Source organism: Acanthopagrus latus, chromosome 19 (assembly GCF_904848185.1).
Source record: "Acanthopagrus latus isolate v.2019 chromosome 19, fAcaLat1.1, whole genome shotgun sequence".
Lineage (NCBI taxonomy): Eukaryota > Metazoa > Chordata > Actinopteri > Spariformes > Sparidae > Acanthopagrus > Acanthopagrus latus.
Genome location: NC_051057.1, coordinates 10927767 through 10947241, shown reverse-complemented (window position 1 = coordinate 10947241; position 19475 = coordinate 10927767). Strand labels below are relative to the sequence as shown.

The following is a 19475-nucleotide window of genomic DNA, read 5'->3' as shown; positions in this document are numbered from 1 at the left end:
CCATGCAGGCCCTGCTATACTCTGCCACTGCAATTTACCCACTCGGCACAACACAAAGACACAGCAACTCTCCCTCCCTCTCCCTTGCTCTCTTCCTCCCTCTCTCCCTAAGCCATCACCCCCCCTTCCTCTCCCCTCTTGCCTCCCCTCCCTCGTCTGGTCACTCAAGGCAATATGTGAGCCTCACTCTTGCGAATCAACGCTTCACGCTAGATGCACAAATGGAAAAAAAGGGAAATCAAAGCACTGATACATGGAGAGGGGGTTGAAAAAAAACATTTTGTATTTCATATTATTCTGTGGCTCGTGTTTGTATTGGGCGCATATCAATTCCTCCGGCCCGTTCATGCATTTTAATTCTGTTGCATTAAGTAGGCGTTCCACTTATTTTATTTGTAATCCCCTATATCTGGAGCCTGAAATATTGGCCTGTCAAGGAAAGTGACAAGAGAGAGAGGGAGGGAGGAAGAAAGGAAGAAAGAGTGAGAGAGAGTGAGAGAGAGGGGGGGGGGAAAAACACAAGGGCACAATGTGAATTTCCAAGAACATCCGAGAATTGCTCTGCAGCTCAGAATAGCGAGGTAATCTCGTCTTCCACTGCCTGTGATGGCCCCTGCAGGGCTTGTGTGTGTGTCTATGCGCACGTACATGTGTGTATGATGCACTTCATGACAGGCCGCTGACACTCCATTGGTCAGATCGGCCCAGCCTGGAAGCACCCGTCATATCACCTGACCTTTCCAAAGCCTCCACCCCGCCTCCCGTATTTATTATGACCATTTCTAATTTCAACTTTCAATTTTTGCCCCCGTCTTCCAGTCAATTTGCAACTAAATTACATCCCTGCGAAAGGAGATGAGGCGATTGTCGGACAAGGGGCTGCAAAAACATTTACAATGCGGCGGGGGGGGGGGGAGCCCACAGATCACCATTGATTACTGTCATATTGAATGTAAATGTGTTGTGTTGTGTGTGTGTGTGTGTGTGTGTGTGTGTGTGTTTGTGCGTGCAACATGAAGATCTGTCCTTCTGGTTTTAGATTCGTGCGACCTAGTGCTTTCATCAACGCTTATGACACTCGCGCAAAGAAAAACAGTTGGTTAACCTTGAATGTTGAGAGAGCAATTCTCTCTATGGCCACTTAGGAGCTTTAAATGGCAAAGCCCTGCCAGTGAATAATAAAGTTGTTTTGAAGCATAGAATTGCATTCAAAATTGTAGAGTGTCCTCCAAGGATATAATCACCTGTAACACATATAAATACAATGGCTGGCACAATCCAAATTTATGAGAGAAAATCTAAATGTCTTTCCGCTTGTGGGTTTACCCAGCTTCGTACTCTTGCCTCCAGATGTGCACGAATAGATAAAATAATTAGGGTGAAATAATGGAAGAGAGAGCAGGATTGAGAACAAGGCCGGAGCAGAAGACTCTCCTCTCATTTTTTCCCTTTGTCTCTGAGCCTGCACCCCACTTAATTGCTGTGTCCTTTTTCCTCCTCCAGCCTGTTCTTTCCCTCCATCCCTTCATCCTTAGGTGGGCTCCACCAGCTGCAACCCAGTGAAGCGGAAGTGCAGAATAAACCTGACACCCCCCACCACCACCACCACCACACTCCCCTACTACCAATGACAAATGTCTGCATGCAGCAGGACCTTGCTTGATTAGATAAATCAAAAGGTGATTTATGACACTCAACCCCTTTTGCATTGCAAGGGGGAGAGAGCGGCACACTCGCCACCCATCTTTATTTGCAACTGTCAATGGTGTTTAGGGAGCGCCGTATACACACACTTATATACACGCAAGTGGGCGCTCAAATGGGGAGAGGTACAGAGCAATGGTGGGAGAGGCAGAGCGATGGGGAGGAAGAGAGGGAAGAATGAGAAAAAATGATAGAGAGGGACAGAGGAGCCCGTGGCTCTAAATACCTCAGGATATTTCTGTCCCAAATTGTTCCTCAAAATGCAGGAGGACCGACAACACCATCACAGCTAATGCTTTTCCCGCGGATCTATTTTGGAATCTGCCCTTTTGTGTCGGAAAGGGTGAGACATTTTGTGCAAACTGAACCAAGCAAATGAGATTTTCACACAAACAAGCATATCATTGAATGCTTATATCTCCACCAACTATGACTTTAGATGAAATCAACCACATCTCGGAGCGGGAGCTTTTTTTTTTTTTTTTTTCCCAAAGCAATCAAACCCTACCTATTGCAATCCTTTTCTCTTTTTTCTTTCTTTTACAAGCTGCAAAACAATTAGATTCCATTCCTGACATTTCATTCCATGAAAATAAAGAATAAAAAAGCCCGCAAACATACAGCAGTGAGTGGGGGGGGGGGAGGCTGTCAATTAAGAGGAAGCAGGCTGGGTGGCGGCAGCTTGGATTTAGTATTCAATTTAGCTGTCCTGAGCCCTGGCAGACTGGCTAAGGTTACGGAGCAGTAAATCTAGGAGGGAGAGCTGGCCAAAACGGACCAGGGAGGGCCGGCCAGCATGATTTACTGGCCTACTGCTCTGAGGTTACGCATTAGGCTGACCCCCGGTCACCTGATAACATTACAGCAACACACTCTGAACCCCAAACTCCCACTGAAGCACTCAGCAGGCCCAGATCTAGCCGGAGGGATGTAGAGAGAGGGAGAGAAAGATAGACTGGGAAGGAGTCAGATGGAGGGAGGCATAGTCAGATGGAGAGGGAGAGAGTGGAAGAGAGAGGCTGTTAAACAGCAGCTGTCTTGTAGTTTGTGTTTTTTAATGACTAGCCCTCCTTTCTCTTCCATCTCCGGCTTGTGCTCTAATGAGAGATAAATATGAGCATGGCCTTGTCACATTTGACAAATCGTCTGAGACGTTCAACAAGCTGTCATTACACAGAAAACACACATACATGCACAAAGGGATTGCTGCAGGCTTGTAATTAAACATGCTAATGTCTTTAATATATTTTAATCTCATCTTAGAGAGATGGAAAAACAAGCACAGCTCCCATCTCAAGTTGGGCAAATTTGCAAGATGCATGCAAATAAAAGAAATATTCTGAATGTGAGGAAGCTAATATGGAATATTTAACATCTGATCTTGTTTGCATCTGATTCCACCCCCCCCACACACACTTTATCTGCACAATTCAAAATTGTACACGAAATTAATACAGAACATTTGACTGTAGGAACAATGAGTATTCTCTGCGCTAATTTGAAGCAGGTAGAGATCTGTAATTTCCTTAGGCTGCCTGACAGGCTCATTTCCATGCCGGGGCCTTTGTTTAGTTGGTTATTTATAAGAAGTGGGCCCCTGAGCCATGGTGGCGACATGCACCATCTACACATGCGGCACAAAGCTATCTGGAAGTAATCCACATCGGGGACATTTGCATGGAAAATGTAACATGGATTATAATTAATCTAAAGTGACATGGGATTATAAAAGACAATGTAAATGAAGCAAGGGAAAAAAGCTCTTTCTGTCTTTCCTTGCCCCTCCCCCCCTCTCTCTCCCCCCCTCTCTCTCTCTCTCGTCCCTTCTCTATCTATCTGCCCCTCTTTGTTTAAAGGATCTTGGTCTCGGAGATGAAGTGCGCAAACACACTGCTCACTTGGTCACACTTTAATCCCATCCCTGGAGATCTCCATAAGGACACACACACAATCACACGCATGCAACAGAAGTGAACATTTCGAGCTTGCCAGAGATTTGGGGCTGAGGATGGAGATGCTAAATCTTACTACTTTAAGCTGGAAAAAAGAGAAAAACAAGGCCCTGTCTCTGATGATAACCCCTAGCATAACAACCTCACTGACAAACCAGGCTACCCCCCTTTTGCATTTTCTGGCATTTGACTTTCTGAAACCTCCTTTAATCCAAATGCAAAATAAAACACCAAAAAACCCTGGAGTAATATTATATCTGGTTTCCTGAGGAAATCCAAGGCGAGTCCTATTACAAATTATTCATAAAAATTGAGATTAAAAAAGGCACACTTTTTGCTTTATTAAATATATTTCTGACACGTGATGGACTACAAGCAGGAACAAGCACATATGTAAGCACGCTTCAAAGTAGGAGGGAACTGGGCACTTCTTTCTTTCTTTTTTTTTTTTTTGCATGTGTGCGGTGGTGTTAAATGACACTGGCGGTAATATGCGGCGGTAAATGCATGGATGGTGGTTCCCCGCCAGTCCGTCAGACAGGCCTGTCAGAGAGATAGAGCTGAAAGATAGATGACTAGCTAAACTAATAGGCCCCAGTCTCACTGAGCTCTCCTTCTGCCTCATTGAGCCTCACATTATGGAGCTAGGTATGGCATGCTAGGAAGAGGAGGTGGGGAGGGAGCTTGAGATGGATAGAGCTTGGGAGTTGGGAAGGTGTGTGCATGTGTGAGTTGGGGGGCGGGGAAGGGGGTGGGGGGGTAGCGAAAAGAGAAGGGGAGACATTAGTAGAGGGAGAAAGAATGAGAGAGAGAACCCCATGCAATGACAGAGAGAAAAAAAGGAGGAGAGAGAGAGAGAGAGAGAGAGAGAGAGAGAGAGAGAGAGAGAGAGAGAGAGAGACCCCATGCAATATTCATCCCCAGCCATGGATTTCCATCTCATACATAAAAAGACCATATGAATTCTTATTTGGGTAAATCAAATCTAACAAAGCCAGGGCTATCCCGACCACAGCCTCGCAGCAGCGGCATTATGTGCTCCCTACCTCGCCCCAAAATAACAAAAAAACACCAAGCCGTCTTGTACAGATTGTTGCCCCTCCCCGCTTACAACGTTGCCATTCTTACAAACCAATGAACAGCGCTTTTCTGTCTTGTGCTCTTTTCCCTATCCGAGGTAATGCCGGGTGATAGGGTCACAGATTGGACAACAATTAAGGGATGGATTGAGCCGGGGAAAAAAAAAATAGCAGAGAAAGAAAAATGAAGGGAGGGTGAAGGGGAGAAAAAAAAACTAATTTAAGGGTTGCAGGGATGCGGTGCAATATTAGAAAAACATATACACAGGCCCCCCCCATCTAATCCTGCGCTTATGAAAAATTAATATGTCATCGGAGAGGGCACAAGAACGAGAAAAGATTAATGCAAGGCGCTTATAAATTACAAGCACGCAAACTGATTTGATTAAAAAATAATCTGGGGCCTGGACATTGCCTGGTAATATCCACAACACTCAACTTATCCCTCTCCCTTTCTCTCTGTTTTTTTCTCTCTCCTTCTTTCCCACTCTCCCTCTCTCTCTCTCTCGTTCTCTTTTTCTCTTTCTGTCAGATGGAAACGATTAAAGCAGGTCACATGGAGGCTAGTCAGCAGCATTCACATGTTACACACACATGTTCGAACCTTATCTCAGGCAGAGAGAGAGAGAGCGAGATGGGTGATAACTTAGAAGAAGAAGGGAAGCTTACAGTTCATATGTGGTTTTTTTTTCTAGTGTGTGTGCGTACGGTACGTGTGCGTGTGTGTGTGTGTGTGGACTTACGGTCAGTTCTCCGGCTGTCAGTCAAGTCTCGGTCAGAGAGGTTGTGTCCAGGCCTGGAGGAAGAGCGAGGAGGTCTCTCGCCGTCCTCAGTAGTGTCTTCTGAAAAACGGACAAAGGAAACGACTACATTACCCATGATGCTCTTTAAAAAAATAAATGGTATATGCTGGCTGAGGCACAAAAAAAAGGAAAAACCTCCGGCGGTTTATCAGATATCAGATAATGTGCTATCATATTAGAGTCTATTTGAAAATATTCCTGCTTGTACATGCTCAGTTAATCCTCGTAAAACCGCGACCCTACTGTTCTGTATATCTCAGCAGCAAATAATGCTTCTAGTGACGTGAACACATGTTCTGTTGAAAATAGCCCCGTCGTGCCACTTCTACCAGGTGAAACATAATACATTCAAGGCCTGGAAGCAGACAGGTTGTGTGACAACAAAACATGTCCCATATGGAAATTAGTTCAGTCCACTTCAATCCCCTTTCCAAAAAAATGTATTCAAAGAAAGTTACTTGTCTATATATTTTATTTTAAATAAATGTTAAAGATGCAGTACATGTTTTTTTGAAAGTAAATGTAAACTTAGAAAAGGTAACATTTACATTATTAAAAAGGCAATAATATAAACTGAGAAATATATCTATTAGAAATATTTATTTAATATAAGTGAATAGGCTGTCACCAGAGTGTACTAAGGTCAAGTTATTTAGCTGTGATTTAAGTCTGATTCAAAGTTCTTCCCCAAAACTACATAGTACACCTTTAAATATTTTTCCTGCTATTGTATAGATATATTAAATAGGTTATATTGCAGCAATGATAAACATCAAAATTATACAGTTTTAATGTGAAAACATAACTGTATGAAAAAGCTATACACTCTACTTTATTAAAAGCAGTGTGAAAAACAATATCAACATTATCACACAGCCTCGGACACACATTTTACTGTATGAGGTTGCAGAAGTAAAAATCAAAAATCAAAACGCATATATAAAATGTGTGATGTTACTGTATATAGATACTGTGTCTATGTAAGACTGTATAAGTCTGTACAAAATGAACGTGCATGCACACACACACACACACACGTGCACAGACGCACAAACCAACACACACATGCAGCTCTGTACTATTAGCAGATTAGCCTGCCCATCTCTGAGAGTTCAGCCCCTTGTTTGATAATTCTGTGTATCTGCAGTGTTCTGCCAGTGGATTAAAGTGTGTGTGTGTGCGTGTGTGTGCGCTTTGTGTGTGCGTGTGTGTGTACAAGTGTGTATGTGTGTATATGTGTCGCCAGCGCAAGCTAACACTAATCCTAGCCAAGCCCCAGCGCTCCCTTTCATCCAGCCATCATTTGTCTCCGGCTGGGCTGATGTCACTTTGTAATGAATTTTGAGCAGTCTGAGAGAGGCCAGATAACCAGGCATGCGCACGCACGCACACACACACACACACACACACACACACACACACACACACATATATACACATATATAGTACTCATCTCAGGGTAGCACACACAAAATGTAAAATCAAACAGAAACACTTGCACACAGGCATCAAATCATACACACGCAGTATCATATTCACACACACACACACACGGAGCAAAAGCGTTAAAAAATTTCATGTCTTCTAAACGGGGGGAAGGGGGGCTCTCTTTCACCACAAACCCCTCACTCTGCCAGAGAATGAAACTGGTGTATGCGTCTGTGTGCATGTGTGTTTGTGTGAGTGTGTAAAAGAGCTGCGCTCATCAATCCTGCACTGCCTTAATAACCATATTTTACAACACACACGCACAGACATATTCATAGAAATCAGGCAAAGGGTGCATTGAGGTCAGCTTGCATTTGCATACAATCACTTTGGCCATTGTATGACGAACATAAGGGGTCTGCAAAAACCCCCCTCGGAAACATGATATGATTAACCCTTTCACATACGGCGGGGTGCACACACTCACGCACAACCAAAGAGACACACACACACACACACACAAAGACACAGACAGACACACAGACTAAGTGCTGGCGCCGTTGCTTTAAGCGCAACACATTAAGTGGACATTATATACAGCATGAAATTTTCATGGCAGATGCTGGCATGTGATTGAGGAGAAAATTTCTGGTTGTGTGTGTGTGTGTGTGTGTGTGTGTGTGTGTGTGTGTGTGTTCGTATTCATGAACAATGTCGTATTTCTGCATTTGCACATGCGTGTACATATTTCACACACGAGTGTACGCCATCTATTTCAAGGTGTGCATCTCTGTGCGTGTGCGTGCGTTTGTGTGTGAAAGAGCGAGAGGAGAGTGGGACTGCACTCTGCTCCTGATGTTTTATTAATACGTTGGTGACAACGGGGATGAAATATCTCCTGTCAGCCAAGAGAGCCCGGGCTGCAGAAATTGCAATTTTCACTGCCGGTGCTGCAGCGTCCATCTTTGTATTTTAATTCAGCCCACCTTCGTATAGAGGGAAAACAGGAAGGATAGCCTGTGCATCTCTGTGTGTGTGTGTGAGAGTGAGAGAGAGAGAGAGAGAGAGAGAGAGAGAGAGAGAGAGAGAGAGAGAGAGAGAGAGAGAGGGTTGGTTTAAATGTGTGTGCAGTGGGTTTGAAAGTCCTTCTTCGCTGGTTTATCTTTTCTCTGTACTTGACTTTTGTTCGATGCCAAGGAAAAGCAAATGGCACAAATCGAACAGCATGTTTCAAGAGTGGGAAAAGGAGGGGAGGAGGAGGGTCAGAACAGAAATACAGAGAGAGAAAAATAAGCTCTCCAAGATCTCACACACTGCAAGGTCAGGACAAAGTCTCAGAAGAAAGAGTAAAAAAAAACAAAACAAAACAAAAAAAAAACACCTCAAAAAGCAGGAGGAAAAATAAACACCTTTTCATTTCCTTTGTCAGTGTTTGCCTTCTTTCTTTCAGCTCACCCCGCTGTATATATAAACGTAAATATGTAACAAAAACCACTTTAATTGTACTTTATTATTATCATATATTTTCACTATAATAATATACAGTAGGTTTAAATTTATATCCCAAATAAATTCAATTTCATATTATTTCTGTGACTTTAAACTGTTAGTCAGTGGTCATTATCATTCACAACACACTGAATAATAATTTTGTTGACTTAAATGTATTTAACTTAAAATTAACTTTTACAAGTTTAACCATAATTTGTGTGACATAGCTTGATATGATGCCAGCTGTGACTGCGCAATTCATGTGAGCCTTTTCAAGCAAATTCAACCCTCCCTATTTTCTCTTGCAAAAAGAGAGCAAAGTCAGGGAGGATAAGGGTCTGGGGAAAGAGGTCAGAGATGCAGCTGGTGCCTGATCATGACATTACTAAACCACCATCTTAAGTAACCTCTAGGGGGCAGTCTACCTGTAGCCAGACAGGACACGAGAGAGACGAGAGACAATGAACAGAGAGGAGGAAAGAGAGGGAGGAATGAGGGTGAAGAGTGGGTGAAGGAAGAGAAAAAGAGAGGAAAGGAGGGGTGATCATCTGGGCCTCATCAGTGTTTTTTTTTTTTTTTAACTCGTTTCCCCTTCTAGTCGGTTAGATCTGTGGCGAGTGTGTGTGTGTGTGTGTGTGTGCGTGCGTGCGCGCTCACAGGGAATGTGTTTCCACACTGAGGACATTCCCAGACGAGCTCTCTCAATACATCAGCACAGCGTCTGCCCTCTGACTGACCCTGACAGTTACACACCACATGAGTGTGTACGCGAGTGCGCGTGCCAGTCTGTGTGTGTGTATGTTTGTGTGTATGTGCGCGTGAGCGCACGCGTTCCGAGTGTGTTTGCGTGGATGTGCGCCATTGATCAAGTGAGTGAGACAGTGACTGCATGTGTTTGCATGTGAGTTGTCATGTGCAAGTGTGTGTGTGAGAAAGAAAGAGAGAAGGAGGGAGAGAGAGACAGAGTGAGACAGAGAGAGAGAGAGACGAAGGGTTCTGCGGCAGGGACTCTTAACCATCAACTTAATCGCTACCAGAGGACGCACAGCAAAACTTTCGCAGTCACCTTCCAATGCCTCTGTGCGCGCACGCACACACACACACACACACACACACACACACACTGGGAGTGGGTCAGGCTGTGGAGGGTGTGTGATTTTGGCAGCCTGGTGGGACTCTCTTTGATGTGGGTCGGACGGAACATTAAAGCCGGCCGGTGAGCTCGAGCTAACCACAGACCCTGGGTCCGATTACCTTGCAACCAGCACCAGCCTATATTTAACCGTTAGAGAGGGAGAATAATTAAGTGACTCCTGATCAGGGCTACAGCTGAAACAGCCTGGTTTTAGATAAAACTATTAATTGGAAGCCAGTGTAACCAATTAGGTCCCTGGATGAATAACTCTCTTGTTTGTCCAATAAATAACATGTTTGGTTTCTATGATGTTGGGGAAAGGAATAATTTTAATAGGAAAATATGTTAAAATTGCTCATGAGACACTGCAGTCGAATTTAGAATTAAAGAAAAGGAAAGACAAGCCCCGACAGATAGATGCAGAAGGATTGGAAGAGAGATAAACAGAAAGAGATGTTTGCAAAGGAAAAAACAGAGGAATAGACATATGGGAGACGGAAGCAGTGGAGGATGTATTGAAAGTGTCAGCGCAGTGAGTTTGTGTGTGTGTGTGTGTGTGTGTGTGCCCTCTAGCTGTATAATGACCTGCTCTGAGACCACTCGCTCCCCTTGCCGTCTCCCCCTAAGGGCCCATAACCGCCATGCCGGGTCATTATGTGCCCGTTGGAGGACTCAGTCGCACAGCACACAACCGTGGAGCAACGCGGTGCGCGCAGAAGAAACTGGACACGGCGGCTCCAAAATGGCTGAATTCATTAGCTGGACCAGAGCTGCCTCTAATTTGCTTCCTCAGGGCTAGGATGGTGCTCATTAAAGGGGTAAAGGAGTAAAAAAAAGATTTTTTTTTTTTTTTTACATTATTGTTTATTTTAAATCATGGACACTATGAAAGCGGAGCATCAAACGAAACAGTAATTGCTGCCAAAGACAGAAAATGTATGAGAAATGCTCCAACAACTAGACTGAGAGGTTAATGCTGTGTAGTTGTTAGGACTCTGTGTGCTACAATATCATCAGTGCTGTTGTGTTTTTTGTCTAGATATAATAATAAAGGCTAGATATGGTCTTTGTCTGCTGTATCTGTGGTAGTAATGCAGCCTTAATGTTTTGCGTAACACCCATGACTGCCATGTCTCCCCCACTTAGCCGTGATGTTGATGCTGATTTCTTCTTACAACTCTGGTCATGTCCCCTGTGAGACCACGTGTGCGTGTGCATGTGTGTGTCTTTGTGAGCAATAGGGGCCCTGTGATGTCACATTCCTGCGCCGCGCGCGTGGCTCTAGTTTGGCCCCTAGGTTTTAAAGGGGAAAGCTTTGAAACATTACACCATCCCACACAGTCACAGCCGTTTTGCGTGCACACACACGCACACACACTCACAGTCAAGGGCCAGTGGTAATACTGCCAGGGTAATAACCTTACAGACTTACTGATCTCCCTCCCTCCCGTCCTCTCACCCTCAAATCTTTATTTACCCTACTCTCCCTCTTTATCCCCCCCTCTCTCCTCTCGTTCTCCCTGTACCTTTCCCCCCCGAATTTCAGCGCGTTTAACAAGCATTTAGATCTTAACCAGATGTTGTTAATGTAGCATGTCTAAAATACTAAACATCAACCCAGCAGAGAGGGGGCTACAGCTCCTGCACAGGGCCTGGGAATAACTGACACACACTCTCTCTCTCTCACACACACACACACATACACACACACCTGCACTCCCTCACACACACCTACACACAAAAAAACCCTCACTGCACACATCCACTCCCACACAGCGTTCAACGTATTTCACGCACAGAGGTCCACAGCCCACATGCTAACATGTAAACAGACACACACCAGCACAAGCAAACACACGTGTTTCCATCCACACGCTCCAATCCGCCCACAGCCGCTCACTTATTGCTTAGAACACATGAGAACTTATTACGGCAGCGAAAAATATCTATTGTTTCAGGTCGACTCTGAAAGCCAGACAATAGGATTGTCACATTTAATACGCTCCTGGTGTGAATGTCAATAAGTTGAACTGACAGAATATGCTGAAAAAAATGACTTTTGTGTAAAAAACGCTTGTATCAGCAGCTCCAAATTTGCTTTGTTGTTGTCAATTACGACTTCCTGAGACAGTTCATTGTATTTTCTTTCACTCAAATTGCCCGCTCCGCTGTCTTGCAGGCGACTAACAAAACACCTATTACTCCTTTGAAAAAAAAAAAGAGAAGAGAGAAAAAAAAAGAAGAAGAAGAAAATCATATGAATAAACATAGCCAAGATTAAAGGCTTGCATGCCTTGCTTGCTGCGCAGACAGAAACTGTTGTTTTGTGTTAAGAGGGGTTCCATTTTCAGCGCTGCGAGCACTGGGGGCGATGATGTTAATGATTCTTTAATAGCAAATACAAAAGGTTTTCACAGGACAAAAATATGGCTTCAAAAGGTTCAGTGGTGGAAAAAAAAAAAAAAGTGCCGCAACACCTGGCCTTATACAATAGGCTAGTACACCTACTGTACGCCTCCACACGTGTGCATACACACACACACGCACACACACACACACACACACACACACACACACACACACACACACACACACACGCACACACACACACAAACACCTGCATCTTACACAACAGCCATATTGCATTTCGGCTGTTTGAATCACCTTAGGCTGAGTAGGTGAATTGAGGAGGCGGCACGGCAAGCTTACTGAGGGATTTAGGAATAATTTGAAAAGAAGATTCCTCTCCTCTGTTTCATCCAACCCCCCCCCCAAACTCTTTCTTTATTTTCTGTTTTTCCTGGTCTTTTATGATTCCCCGGTCCAATATTTATCTAGCCCCTGATTATAAACATCTGGCCGATGGGGCAGTCTGCACAGCGGCAGCCGCAACACACACACACACACACACACACACACACACACACACACACACTCAGAGAGTCGCACACATAGTGGAAATATCACACACGCTCGCCAACGTGACCCTGTCAGGTCCAGACTAGAGGACGGACGGACGGAGGGAGGGAGGAACAGAAAGAAAGAGAGTGAAAGAGAGGGACCAGACAGAGACAGAGACACAGAGAGAGAGAACTAGGAGCTGAGGGTTAATGGCCTTCCCATCTCTGTGATAAGAATTCATTCTGTTCTATTACCAGCACTTATCTACAGAGGCTGCTGTCTTTCCCCTCTCTCTCCCTCAAAAACACACACACACACACACACGCACACACGCACAGCCAGGGTCCGAGATCAATAGATGAACCTAATGAAGAAAGCAGCTGTTTCTCGGCATACCTGCTCAACTCTATCAGCCCAACAAGATCTCCCTGCCGCATTCATCTGTCTATCTATCCATCCATTTATCTATCCACCTATCTATCCATCTGTCCATCTATTTTTATATCTTTTCACACAGCTATCCATCCATATACCTACCCTATCTGTTCCTCAGTGCCTCCATTTATCCCTCTATCCATCCATCCATCACTACACTGGTAAACAAAGATACCGGCAGGATAGATATAGTTTGCAATTGACCAGACTGGTCCTTGTCATGTATTCAAGGTTTATTTATTTTCCGGGAACTAATACGAGGCAGGGAATCAGGGAATCTAATAAAATGGCTGCCATGGTTTAAGAGAATGGCTGTGTGTGTGTGTGTGTGTGTGTGTGTGTGTGTGTGTGTGTGTGTGTGTGTGTGTGTGTGTGTGTGTCTATGCTTAAAATAGGCCTGTGACGGGCAGTGGCCAAATGGATAATGCTTAAACAGATCTTTATCCTATTGGGCTACTGTCCCATTTTTAGCTGCATAAAAACCATCTGCTTTCAGAGCCACCAAAAACAAGACTGTAATCCTGGATGGAAATCAAAGAAAAGATTTAAGTAGATAGAAAGGGCAGATAAAATACAGTTATAGGATTGTGGAAAGTTGCATTGTTTATATGGGCGTGCGGTTTTCGTCAAGTCATTTCTTAAAAATAAAATTTGGGGACGAGTGCACGGAGAAATGAGTCATCCTCGCGTTGAGGAGTTCCACATTTGTGATATTTCATAATAAAGGAAATGCTGCATTAAATTTCTCAGCCGGGATGGCCGTGTGTTTGTGTGAATTACACATAAAGAAATGTGACAAAGAAATTACTTCAGGTCTCCATTCATTCTATTCATTTTCAAAGCTTTTCTATGACTGCATTCCTTATTGATGGGCGCCTCATATGAGCCCGGAGCACCGCATAGCTGCCATTAGCACATAACAATTTCGTATGCTGACAATAAGTTCGTGTGACACGTCTTTTTGCCAGAGAGCGAGAGAGTGCGCAAAACAAAAATGTGTGTATCATCAGGGCCTTGTTATGTGTTGAGGTTAGGGAGGATGGCAGGACTCCTCAACATAAGAAGAATAGAGTCACGGAAGAAAAAGAAAAATATCTTCGAGCCCAAATATTCATTAGGTTGCTCAGAATCATCTCCAAAAATGACCACATGGAACCTGTAATACATGGGCACATGTGTTCACATTCAACACACACACACACATACACGCAAATACACAGACCTGGGGCAACTGCCCCGGAGATGGTATTCACAGACGGTTACAAATAAGGAGTGTTGGCTTTCCTCTGACTTTCTCAAAAACATGCAAAAAATGTCCATTTCATTACTGGCTAAACAATGTCATATGGGCCCCCACTGGCCCTAATAGAAGCAGACAAAGACAGAGCAGCACACATATGCTTCGAATAAATCAGATTACTGAGGGGAGAGTGGGGGAGAGAAAGAGTGAGAGAAAGAGGGGAAGAAAGAGAGACACCGCCAGACACTTAGAGGATTGACAATATTCCCTTTTCTTGCTACCTCCACCCCTCCCCTCCTCGCTCCTTCCCTTCACTTTCTTAACTCCCCCAACTCCCCCCTCCCCCAGTGGGATCTGTTTTAGATTTGAGCCAGTGCTAGAGCCATATCTCTACCTTATCTCCGCTAGCCGTCAGAAAACAGAAAGCTCCATGTTTCCATGCATTAGATTCCCGGCCCCTGACGTGCCACTTGAAAATCTCACAGCCCCTCAAAATGGTTGAGCAGGAAAATAAAGCAGGAAAGATATCATTTAATCAAATGAAATTCAGGTTACCGGGTTGCTTCAATATCTTTTTTTTTTTTTTTTTTTTTTTGAGTGCGCTCTGATACAGTGTCATATCAAAGAAAATGTCAGCCGTGAAAATTATGGAAATGCATTTTTGGCATTGTGACAACAAATGTCAGCCAAAATCCCCCGAAATGAGATCACTCTTTGAAGGGGCCACAAAGCATCATTAACTATATTTGAAAAGCCATCAGAATTTGAGGGGATGTGACATTTTTTACCCCCTGACCACCTCTGGGTATCGACCCCCATGAAGATATCCCATTGTGTTTTTGGCTCCAATTACGCCTGTTCTCTGACGACTGTAAAGGGAGGTATTGATTCTCCTTAAAGTTGTAACAAAAAAAAAAGAAAGAAGAAAAGCATAGACAGGGTGGGGAATATGTTAACAATTTGAAGAAAAAGGAAAAATCCATATTCAAATGACTCCTTACATTGATTTATAATTAAGTCTTAATTGCGGCCAGGCTTGGACTTTCAAACTGCCCGATGACGTTCGCCGGGAAAGAAGATAGGGGAACATTATTGATACACTTTAACAGTGGTGGTCGCCCAGACATTGATTCAGCTGCTTTGCGGTGCCTTTGGCATGCTCTGAGGATCTAAATGCATTTGAGGAAACACACATACGCGAACGTTTCTGAGAAAAGACGCGCATACACCTGCACGCACAAACAAATACACACACCTAAGTGAACTAACACAGCATAATTAACCTTCATCCGGGAAAAGTCAGGGCTGCCTTATCTGCCAACTTGACTGTGCATATGTGCGTGTATCTGTGTGTGAGAGCTTGTGTGTTCGTGCTGTAATTACACCATTAGGTGTGGAACTGATTGACTTCAGATGGGGTTGCTGGAGGTATTATTCTAGGTGAAAGAAGTGAGTGAAAGGAACGGGTACGTGTGTGTGTGTGAAGTGTGTGCCTTAACCTCAAATGCAGATTTTTGCATCTCGCATCTGTGATCCGAATGTGTGTGTGTGTCTGTGTTTGCCTCTTTGCGCGCTTCAACCCATGTGGCGATGTGTGAGTGTGTGTCCAAGCTCAAATCTGTGTGTATTTGTCCCCACGGGCCTAATCAGGTATCAGATACCTTTTGTTTTGGGAGCTCATTGATGGATGAAATCTTTATCTGTGCTATTGATCAGGAGGGCGCGGGTCCTAAACTGTCTGTCTAGCTGCCTGCCTGCTCCAGCTCTAACAAGATTGCCAGGGCCGAGTATATCAGTTAACATTTAATCAATGGCAGCTTAAGACACTGGGGCTAAGGGAAAGAAGCCCACCGCTTCAGCCCCCTGCCCCAAACCATTACCCGGGATTGAAGGGGAACTATACTTGTGTGTGTGTGTGGGTTCCAGATGATTACAAGGGATTGGGTCTGGTTGATCACATGTCTTCAGGGGACAGAGGTGTGTGTATGTGTGCGTCAGTGTTTACAGGCATGCGAGTGCTGGTTTGTCGATACATGTTAATACGTCAAAAATGCCAGAGGGGGCTGGAGTGTGTGCGTGTGTGTGCTACGCTGCACTGAAGAAAATAGGAAAACTGAATGAGGTGACTGATGTGTTGGAGAAGAAAAAAAAATCACCATTCAAATCAAGCGAAGGCTTCAAATTGAACACGCCTGTGTGAAAACACACACACATACACACACTGCAGTGGAAAGATATGACATATCAGGCAATGCGTGATTTTTTTTCTGCCTGGCTTGCAAAAAGCCCCGATGGTAAAATGCAAAAAAGGAGAGTCAGCAAAAAAGAAATATGATCTCTTAGACATTTTTTTCCTTGCTTTTTATTTTACCATCAGCTCATCTCGCTGTAAATGAAACCCCATCAGATCTAAGAGGCTGATCCTTCATCTCCCATCTCCAATTTTTTCTTTCATTTTCTTATTCACGCTATCGCTGGACCTCATCATCATCAAATCTCATTTTGAGAGAATTAAAGATGTACTTACAGCATTTGCCTACATGCTGTGAGCTTCAGAATGACTGTGGAGGTGTGTATGTGTGTATGTGTGTATGTGTGTGTGTGTGTGTGTGTGTGTGTGTGTCAGGGGGTTGCTCTGATGGGGGAAGCCCCTCTCCCGTCCCTGCCTTTCGTCCAAAGCCTGGGAGATTCCCACCACCAAAAATCAATGTGTGTGAGAGCATATGTGCGCCAGTGTGTGTGTCAAGGTTTTGTAAGACAAATCTCTCCAGCGTGCGCCGCTTTAGTGCTATTGAACCAGGCTTCGATCACTCGGCCACTGTGAATAATGCAAGGGAGGCTACTGCTCACTTACCGCACAGGATGCTTGCGCGTGTGTGTGTGTGTGTGTGTGTGTGACAGGATGGTCCTTTTTCCTTCTTGCAAATGCAACAGGGCAGTTCTTCGACGTTCCTCCACTTGGCCCTCTTAATCTCGTGTCAGATACAGGAACTCCCACATTGATACTGTCTCTCTGAGTGTGTGTGCTCCACATATGTGTGTGCGCGCGCCAGTGTGTACGCTGGAGGCTCCTACAGTAGACGGGAAGAGCTTAACTCAAGCAGACAGCTCAGGCCTGCACTTTGACACACCCTGACTCATTACATACAGCCGGCACACAGTGGAATATTGTCATTAAAAAAGACAATTAGATATGAAGTCAAGGGAGCATCGCTTACACACACATGGACACACACGCCCGCAAACACACAGCGCAGGGAAAATATAGGTGAACACACTCTCGTCTTCATATCCCCAGGTATATGAAGCGGAGATATTAATAATCACGACGTTACAGAGTAATTAAAATGATTCCAAATCATGAGTGTGTGTGTGTGTGTGTGTGTGTGTGTGTGTGTGTGTGTGTGTGTGTGTGTGTGTGTGTGTTTGAGCGTGTGTGTATGTGTGCCTTCTGTTAATTAAGCTGAATGATTTGATATGACACAAACCATAATGCTTTAATGGTGTCCCATACTTGATGTGGCTGGAGGGGACGACAGTTGATGAGGCTATAGGGAGAGACAGGGCGACACGCACAAAAACAGATACAGCTGCTCGCTGGCTCTGCCTGAGAGGAGCATCCCTTTTTTTTTTCGACATAATTATCTGTGTCATCACTTATGAGGCAATTAAACAAACATCAGTTCCTATTTCCTCTCCCTCCGTCTCTCCTCTCCACTCATTCCGCTTCCTCATCCTCTCCTCTCCTGCCATCTGTGCTCCCATCGCCTCTCCTCGGCTCGCTTTATTTAATCTCCTCTCCTCTCCTCTCCTCTCCTCTCCTCTCCTCTCCTTTCCTCCTCCTCTCCCTCTCCTCTTCCTCTCCTCTGTGACTCCAGACAAGGTTTCAATTTCAGCATGCTGATTGTCTCATTGCCGACTCTATGCATGTCTAACACTTACTGGCACTCTGGGGACCGGCAATACACACCATAGAATGCCTATTACACTCCCACACGTTTCTGGGCGAGTGTGTGTTTCATGTTTGTATGCGTGTGTGTGTGTGTGTGTGTGTGTGTGCGGGTGTGTTTGTGTGGAAAGGGGTGATGAGGGTGTAAAATGCCTATTACGCTGAGAGTCTGGTCTCTCTTACACTGGAGAGAATTCTCCGGCGCCTAAAGAGCAGAAAATTGCAATGCTCCTCTTCCTCACTCCCCATTAACCTGCTTTTGAAACAAAGGCCTGGCACGTGTGTATGTGTGTGTGTGTGTGTGTGTGTGTGTGTATGTGCGTGTGTGTCTCCTTGCCCATTAGCCCCATGTGCCATCACGGGTAAAGTACCTTGTGGGCCCAACCAAGCAGAAACACCAGTGTCTTTTCTTCATATACCCTCCGTTCCTCTTTGTTTTCAATGTATTGTCCGGGCCACTTTTTTTTTTTGCACACTGCACTTTTACATAACAACACTCTCTGCTCACCTTTTTTTTAAATTTTTTTTTTGCCTCTGTATCCATTCATTAAAATTCTGGGAAATGTATATTTCTATGCCCCTAAGTGAACTTGTCAGTCATTTCTTTCCCCTCCTTTCCTCCCATCCTTCATGAGATATGATCTCCCTTTTGCTATTTCTTGTGAAGAGCTTGGAGATGACTAAAGCAGCAGGCATATTTGTCTAATTTGCACAAAGACATCTACATCAAAGCACGAATCAAGACCCAGGCTCATTCAATGGATTTTGATCAGTCTATCCATTTCTTGTTCTTTTTTTTCCTTCTCTCCCCCAGCATCCCTTTTCCTCTCTCCGTCACATTCCTCTTTTCTCTCTCTATTTTCAGAGCGTTATTAGAACATGATAAAAGCGAGAGGGATGTCATGACACGGGACCCCCTGTTAGCATTAGGAGGTGGGAGAGAAAACGAACGAGAGAACGAGAGAGGAGAGGAGGGGGGTGTGGGGGGGTGGAAAGGGAGAGAAAAGATGAAAGAGATTTGTCTGGAAATTATTGCTCACAAGGCATTGATTCTCGGCTTTAATCTCACACAGTGTGCTCAAATTTCCTATTAGGGAGATGAAGAAAAGGAGAGAGAGAGAGAGAGGGAGATGGGTCTTATTCACATAGGTGGGGAGGTGAAACTTGGCATGGCTCTCAGTGTTGCTTTGGGCAGACAAAACACATCATTTTCCTTATTCTGGAAAGGGAAGCGATGTTCAGAATATTCTTTTTTGCTTTTAAGGCTGCTAGTCTGCTATAAGTAAACACTGGATCCTTATTGCTACTGAACCGCTTCGGGGTTTTACGTAGACACACATACGACAAGCCACTGACAG

At 44.4% G+C, this 19475-nt stretch overlaps 1 protein-coding gene across 4 annotated transcripts in view; it reads right to left on the bottom strand.

The window, feature by feature from the left end:
* zfhx4 (zinc finger homeobox 4) overlaps positions 1 to 19475 on the bottom strand; it is a 295223-nt gene that overhangs the window by 13228 nt on the left and 262520 nt on the right. For all 4 annotated transcript variants that reach the window (XM_037078748.1, XM_037078749.1, XM_037078751.1 and 1 more), the window contains one exon: positions 5479 to 5577. In XM_037078748.1, the coding sequence (XP_036934643.1) occupies positions 5479 to 5577 (99 nt within the window). The remainder of the gene's footprint in view (positions 1 to 5478; positions 5578 to 19475) is intronic.